Genomic DNA, 8,322 nt, shown 5'->3' with positions numbered 1-8,322 from the left:
CCCCTTTCTTCTAACGATGTTTGATGGAGTTAATTCCCTCAAATATTAGTCCATATTATTTTTTTATTATTTTGCTTCGTCCTTCATTTTCAGCCAATCGTTATATTCACAAGTGGCGGTGAATTCAAAACAGTTTTTTTTTTAAATTTCAATGAAATCTGGCTGTGAGTGCTTTGTGCCTCCAATGAGCCAATCAAGTTTGAACGGAAAAGCGTTTCTGCTCTCAAAAGTCAGGAGACTGGCAACATCTGCTGTAGATTACTTCCCTTTTAGATGTGGTTCGATCCCCTATGTGTCAGAATTATAACAAAACAAGAAGGTAACATGTCTCTGAAAAAAAGTATTTCATTTCCCATTCTTTATTTCTTATGTAATGGAAGGATTACTATCTTTAGTTGATACTAAACAAGGCTTTGACAATTTTTAAATATTTTCCCGATCCTGGTGATGATGGATGGACTTTATTTCGCCACAAACAGATATTTGCCTACCCATCTAATTGCTTCCTGTCTCATTTTGAAATTCTGGTGACACATTGTTCCACTTTTAAAACAAGGTGATATATTTTTTGTGTAGTTTTTGATAATTGTGACCATTGCACTGAATAATCAAACCAAATTATTTGCACCTTGCCTACCACCCACACCATTATTACAGTTCATTATGTATATCAAGACTGTTGCAATATGGAACATTAACCAGTAGGTGAACTGACTTTTGTATCACATTGCACTCATCACACAGGCAGCTCATTAAACACACGATTCCCAGCTCTGCAAAACAATCAACTCAAGTGCACCAAGCCATTTAGATGATGAAGGACTACAGTTAGCAGGAGAATGGTATTCATGTTTAATTTCGCAAATGCTCCAATAAACCACGAATGAGGCCAAATCTTAAAACAACAGCATTAAGCATCAAAACAAAACAAAACAAAACAAAACAAATCGCTCATTATTTCCGTTTTTTCGGTAGTTGTGCCACAATTTTCAGGCCTCAATTTTTGAGAGGACACAGGATTTTTCAGTTCAGTAATTTACAAGAACCAATTTGATGTCGCTGAGTAACTGTCCTGGTCAGTGTTTTACCATTTCATATTTAGTTCCCTTAAAAATATCGAAGTCTGACTAGAACGGTACACACGATATAGATGGTGGCAAACTAATTTATTAAAGTCAAGTAGAAAGTTTTTTTTATGAAACTAGTGTAAGGTAGTGATTAGTGTTTTGTATTTTGTAATTATGGAAGAATTTACATGAAACACAGTAATCACTTCAGTATAAATAGAAGGGAGACCATAACAACCGAACAGGGATGGAAACTTTTGTTATTCTTTTAATATTCAGATGTCTTGGCAAGTTTCATGATGTCACGAGGTCTGTGGAGGGACGATGTAGAAGCTGTAACTACTCTCCTCTTAGAAGTCTCATCGTGTGTTGGGTACACAGTTTACAAAACAGTGCATCACCAACAAACGAAATATTTCTCTATCCAATGAAATTCAGTGCTTAATAAATTTAGAACACGAGTTTCTATTCTACCTGTCGAGCATCCAAACACCTCCACACCAGCCCTCGCCATGGAAACAAAACTAAAGCTGATGACAATATTGTGGAACTGTAAGGAAACCTGGACATTGTGCAGAATGGAAGTAGTCTAACGATGCATCGTAACAAGTACAATTAAACAGGGAAGAAGATTAACATGTAAATGTTATGCATATAAATGGAGCACACTGAGCTTTTAAAATGAAAATAAAAAAGTCTTATCTAATTAAGTTGATAAACCTTTTTGACTTTGAATGTTGAAAAAAGAACACGAGAAACAAACATGAACAGGCCTACGTTTAAGAAAATGTAAACAAGTCAAAGAATAATAAAAACAATCCTGAGCAAAATTAATTCACATAATTTACAACGAAAACCTAAAATCTGTTCATGGAGGATTTTTTAAAAGCCATTTTTGAGAGATAAAGAGAGTAAACTAGAGTTATTTAAGCATTTTGTATTGCCTACTAACTATTTATAACTTTTGTATAACAAACAGATCAGTGCAGTAACGTTTCAGCATAACTGACAATAAATAAGAAAATTACCTAAACATTAAAGAACAGTACGAGTGCAATATTTTTAATGATCGGATTAAGTTCATTTTAAAATAATAATTCCCAAAATATAATAATTTTGCTTAATGTTCAAGATATAAAACTTCAAACACTGACATTCTCACCTGCCGCTGGGGAAGAATAAAGAAATGTACTCTCCTTTACTGGAGAGTTCTGTTGCGTCTAACAAGTGTTTGTGAGAGTGAGTGTGACTCACTTCAGCAAGTCTCAGAACAAACATCGCTCAGGTTGTGTTCAAGAAGCATTGTTTTGCCCAGAAAATAAAACTAATGATTTTGGAATACAACCTGACAGATTTGAACTTCATTCAGAAGCTTTGACTGAAGTTAAAAAACAAAATTAACAGCACATTGTCTCCTGGTCTCTTTTCTTTTACCGAGGATCCCATCTTTTCTCTTGGAATTCAGCTCGTGGAGAGAACGCTAGTTTTAGAAATCAGAGTCTTTTGTCACTTCCTGGTTTTTTTTTCCGACAAATCCAGGTGTGATTAAGAGAACAAATTAATATAATATTTCACTTTTTGCTCTGTTTCCAGCGTTTTTGCTGATCACTCTTGTTGTCCTTTAATAATGCAAAAAGAGCGAAAACAAACAATTTTTAAACTTACTTATACTCTGATAGAAAACATTCATAATCTTATCGAAATGGACGCTATGAAGCTTCATTCGCAATCATTCACAAGAGATAATTCTTCAAGTCTTGCAAGTGGAACTATGTAGGGATAAAACTTAGAAGTCAAAAGGTGGAGATTTCAACTCCGTGAGACAGGTTTTCTACGAACTTTATGATCAAACGATGCTAAGATGACACAACTGTTATCACTGCTATAAAAGTTATTAAAGAAGAAAGCAGTAAAGGTCAGCACCACAGGCGTGTTGAAAGGACACATTTTAAGCTCGCGAAACTCCAACAAAAACAGCAACAAAACATAAAATACCAACGATTTCTTTTAAAACACTGTACTTACCAAGATAAGAAAGCCATCAGCAAACCAAAAAATAATGCATAATATCCATTCTCACGGAGTTAAAACCTAATCCTATCTAGCATCATAGTTAGTGTAGGTATTATGAGGATGCCACAAACTGTTAAGGATAATCGTTACCTCTCGTCTGATGCCTTAATCATGAAGCAGAGGTAATGTAACCCCAGGGTTAGGAACAGACCAGAACGACTGAGACCATTGAGGTCAGAAACTATTCTCACGGTCTTACTTCTACACCAAGCGTGCAACTGGTGTAGATGATCTACACTTATCACCCTATCTACTGGTGTAGGGGACAATTTTCACTTATGTCCCCCTAGATATGCACTTATCTTTCCATCTTCTTTTCTTACTATAATTATTTACCATAATTATAATTATTTATTTAGTAATAATTATTTACTAATTTTTATCAGTTCCAAATCTGATCATTTATCCATTCGTTCATCCATTCATTCATTGTCAGCTATTGCATGCTCTCTAGCTGTCACTTGATTTGTCACATAAAATCAGAAAGTGTTTGCAACATCTCACAGCACCAACGACAAACGCAGACAGACAGACATGCGGAGATTCTGAAGGAGAGAAGAAAGCAGGTCACAGTTCACAACTAAAGGTGATGTCACAGCTTGTCATGAGCTACACATCAACACATTATTAAGAAACCACTGCAAAGCAGTGAGAAACCTCTTTGCAAAGAGGAAAACCCGATTCGTTCCGATAAGAGCAGAGATATATCGATACACCGTTGAGCTCGACAACAGCTCGACAACAGCTCACCCTCGTGTTCCTTCAACAGTTCTTGGCGAACGATGTTTCCGGTTCGGCTGCACACAGGGTGGGTAAATACCCGGTTTCAAATAAACAGCGATGGGCTCGCCTTATATTTGCCACTCGCACAACAAATGACGGTTCCCTTGCCCCAGCCCCACCCTTCCACACAACCCACCCCTGCCCAGTCTGCTATTCAGACTAAAGTGATGACCTCGTTTGTTTGCCACCCGCAAGAAACTACTTGCATTGCTGTAGTTGCAGCACACTTCGATGGGGGAAAGTTCTGACTTTATTGATGCTGGCTGCAGGGGAGGGAGCTAGCGTCTGCCTCTCTTTTTGCCACACAGTATGCGATGGAAGGCGCGCCGGAAGTCTCGGTTAAACACGGTATAAATGATAGGGTTCAGCGCCGAGTTACAGTACCCGATCCAGAAAAAGACCTTGAAGACCATACCCGGAATGCAGGCGTTGCAGAAGGCAGAAGCAAGGTAGAGGAGAAAGAATGGCAACCAGCAGAGAATGAAAGCTGCCATGACCAGACCAAGAACCAAGGTGGCCCTCCTCTCTCTGGCCTTCGCCAGTTTTCGCTTCTGTCGCTCCGCGGAGAAAAAGTCCACGCTCTTGGCGCCAGTGTTGGCTTCGTGTCCATTGCGCTTGTGGTGGTGACCCTTCTTTTTCTGCTGGTTCTGGCGGTTTTTGGGGTCGGCTTTGGTGTTTGCAGGGGTTGCTCCATGCTGAAAGAGATGCCGACGGAGACTGCCCAAGAGTCCGGTTCGCTGTTCTCTTGCTTCGCCTTGTTCTACACTTCCGTTGAGTTTCGGTTCCATGATTTTGAACTGCTGCACGGCACCGTTGCCCTGTCCGGGGGAACCTGTCTGAGGAGGGGACACGGCGTGGAAAATTGCTGGAGCAGAAGGAGCACTGGATAGCTGCTTGGTCAGATCACACTGCAGCTGATGTTGTTGTTGTAGCTGCAGTGGTGGCTTCTGTTGAATGTTGGAGACGTCTACCGATGAGTCCGTGTCCGTTGTAGTTGTGGTGGGCATGCTGTGGAAACCAAAGAACTTGCGATCCATCATGTTGAGGGCTCGACCACCCAGCGCATCGCATGAGTCCGAGTCCGTGAAGATGAGGCGCGTGCGCTCGTCCCCGCGGCACGGCAGGGAGTACGACCTGCTGCGGAAGTCCGTCGCACCGGACCTCGCCATCCCTTCATCGTCGTCTGCTGCTGCTGCTGCTGCTGAAATCGTTTGTGTTGGGGTCTCGTGACCAGTGACTGATTCAGTTTGCAGGGTGTAGAGGCATTCAGCTGTTGAGGCCCCCAGGGCCTCGTACGAAGAAGCTCTTAGGGACAGGTCATCGCGCAGGTGATCGAGATGCTGCCGCGATGGTGGCTGCTGCAGCTGTTGCTGTGGACAGTGCTGCTCCGTGCCGCTCGACTCTGTTGAATTTTTCTGCTCACTTTTTTCGCTCATACCGCTTTTGGGCCCCTTGCTAACATTCTTCCTCGCCCGCGCCTTTGCCGCCTGGTATATTTTGAAGTACACGAAGACCATAATAAATGCAGGTATGTAGAAGGATCCCATGGAAGAATACAGCACGTAGCCAATGTCCTCGCTCAGCGCGCAGATCGGCCAATCAGAATCAGGCGCTGGCTGCTTCCATCCAATCAGAGGTGGGATACATATGGCTGCGGACACAAACCAGACGATGAAGATCATGATGGCGGCCCGCTTGGGCGTGCGTTGGCGAGGGTAGTGCACGGCTTTGGTGATGGACCAGTAGCGGTCGAGGGAGATGAGACACAGACTGGCGATGGAAGCAGTGCAGAGCAGTACATCGATGGCCTTCCACACCTCGCATAAGGCCGTGCCAAAGTACCAGTACCCCATCAGCTCGTTGGCCAGCGAGAATGGCACGATGAGTAGCCCGAGAAGAAAATCCGCCATGGCCAACGAACCAATGTAGAAGTTCTGGGTACCTTTCAGGTTACGGTCGGTGACGATCGCCCACATTACCAGGAAATTCCCGAAGACGATGATGAGCATAATGACTGTGACGACAACGCTGGCGCACGCAATGTGTGCCCAGGTGTAGCCACTTGGGTACCCGGCGGGATAGGTGGGGCAGGAGGTCGACAACCCATCCACCCCGAAACCATTCTGGGTGGTGACGCTGATATCCGTTTGATTCCACAGCCAGCTGTTGACATTGAGGTCGGTGGACTGGTCACGACCGGTCACCAGATGTACAGCTGGAGCCGAGGGAGCGACCTTGAAGGACACATTGTCTCCGTGGACGGTTCCGACCAGCAGAGTGGGAAGGGCGTAGTCAGGGAAACGCTCCGAGGAGACGAAAGGAGGAGGTCGGAAAGTGGACAGCGTGGCCAGCATTGCCATAGTGTCGTCTGCTAGATATTCCGCCCTACTATTCTCAGTTTTTTTTTGTTTTTTCAGCCTCAAGTCGTTTTTCTGTGAAGGTTTCAGCGGCCTCTATCTCGTGGCAGGTGATGCTAGCGGATTGGAACACGTGACATGGCGGTCTAGCGACCCACAGAACAAATAATGTCTGGTGCTGTTCATCATATTCGGAGTGTGTGAGACCTTGGCATCACGGTCGTCAGGTGTGTTTGTTTTGAAATGAATGTAGGATCTTCACAGGCCAGCAAATGTTAAGGATTTTCATAAGTCTACAATCGTCTTGAATTTTGACATGACTATAAGGGTCGAGGATTTTCCCAGGACTGAAATGGTGGATTTCACGAGTCTAGAAGTTTCACAGATGTGTAAAAACCGATAAACTGATCTTGTAAGATATCTTTCAAAACGAGTAACATGTACAGAGTCTTGTAAACGCGCCATTTGTTTCTGACAGGCGCATAATTCACATTTTCGAAGTACTGGCCTCCACGATGACCCTTCCCTTACAACCTCTGCCGTAGGATCCGCACCCGCTGCCTCGCGCTCAATGCCATTTAATTCTCGGATTTACTGCTTTTTTTTTTTTCAAAGACGACGTCTAGCCACGAGATTGGCAGAGTTCTCTCCCGCTGTACTCCATTACGTAATGACGTTCGACGTTGTTGACGTCACATCTTCCAGGACGCGTCGTTGGCGGAGGGTGGGAACGACGTGATGGCCACGTGATCGCGACGTGTTCTTTGCCCTCGGGATGTCACGTTCGTGAGGTCTTTCCTCGCGTCGTTCTGATTCACGGCAGAAGGCTCCATGGTGGAGGTGATGAGCAGATAACTTTTCCCCAGACTGTCTAGGCTCGCGCTCCCTCGCTCCCGACTGAAGAAGAAAAAAGAAAAATATGATTGTTAGATAGGCTGCCAGCAAAAGTCTCCCAGACATAAGGCTCAAAAGTTTCCTCAGGATACCTTTTTTTAGGTGTGTCCATAAAGGGAGGGATGAAACCAATTATTTAAAATGTCAGGGATAGTTAGTTTCCTTGCTCTTCAAAATGTTTTTTTCGCACCAAGGAATGCATAACGTTTGAAGACTTTGAAAGGTGTCCACCAACAGAATTTTAAAAAGGCAACAGTCGTAGTTTAAAAAAAAATCCAATTTTGACAAATTTTCCTGACATCGAAAGAAACCAAATGGGTGGTGGGGTAATATTTACAGACGTGGCTATGAAGAGTTTCTTTTTATCGTCAAGGTGTGTCGTAGATAATGTCGTGGTATAAAGTCACTCTTTTCTAAGAACAATAATTAAAATAATTTTTTTAAGAAATAAGAGATACTTGAAATGAAATTTTTATGATACTTGTGTGGCGTAGCGAACTTTTCCCAGTGAAACACACCTGTCGCCAGTGAGTACCTGGCTCTGGTACAGGGTTAAGGCAGGGAGAAACGTTCTGCCCAAGCGTAAAGGTGCTACATCTACCTTTAGTTTTCACACACACACACACATGAACACACTCAGTGTCGATACAATATCGCTACGTGACAAATGTCAGTGGAGGAAAGAGTTGGGAAGCCCTTTCTCTGGACCGACACTTCATTGTCCCTCTCTCATGACTGTGACGAAGCTAATACCACTTCTTAACCACAAGCCTGTAGCTTATCGTCGTCGTCGTCGTCGTCGCCTTCTCCGATACCGCCACCACCATCACCGCCACTTCGCCCTCCTCATTGTCATCACTTTGTAGCACAACAATAGCACCACAGCGACAGCAGCAAATCAACAACAGCAACAGTAGGACAATAACAACAGCAAAACAACAGTAGAAGGCACTGCCGCAGTAAGAAAATACAAATAAAATAAGTGAGAGACTTGTCCAATAAACAAGACAATAAAGACAAAGTGTAAAGCTCTGTCTCACGGGTGGAAAAACACCAGGAAGAAGGGAAACTTGCGGGTGTCAGATTTAACTGCTTGACTAATTACAACATTTTTCGAGGCGCCTGCAAGCTGGACGTTAGCACATCAC

The 8,322-nt window shown here is 43.3% G+C and overlaps 1 protein-coding gene across 3 annotated transcripts in view; it reads right to left on the bottom strand.

Moving 5' to 3' along the window:
* Nucleotides 1-362: 362 nt before the first annotated feature.
* Nucleotides 363-8,322, bottom strand: part of LOC112564660 (alpha-2C adrenergic receptor-like) — a 110,974-nt gene continuing 103,014 nt past the window's right edge. For all 3 annotated transcript variants that reach the window (XM_025239626.1, XM_025239625.1, XM_025239627.1), the window contains one exon: nucleotides 363-7,177. In XM_025239626.1, coding sequence (XP_025095411.1) covers nucleotides 4,202-6,283 — 2,082 coding nt within the window. In that variant the 5' untranslated portion in view covers nucleotides 6,284-7,177 and the 3' untranslated portion in view covers nucleotides 363-4,201. The remainder of the gene's footprint in view (nucleotides 7,178-8,322) is intronic.

The sequence above is a fragment of the Pomacea canaliculata genome, linkage group LG5 (genome assembly GCF_003073045.1).
Source record: "Pomacea canaliculata isolate SZHN2017 linkage group LG5, ASM307304v1, whole genome shotgun sequence".
In the NCBI taxonomy this organism is placed as follows: domain Eukaryota; kingdom Metazoa; phylum Mollusca; class Gastropoda; order Architaenioglossa; family Ampullariidae; genus Pomacea; species Pomacea canaliculata.
Note: the sequence above shows the minus strand (reverse complement) of the source record. Positions and strands in the feature narration are given on the sequence as shown.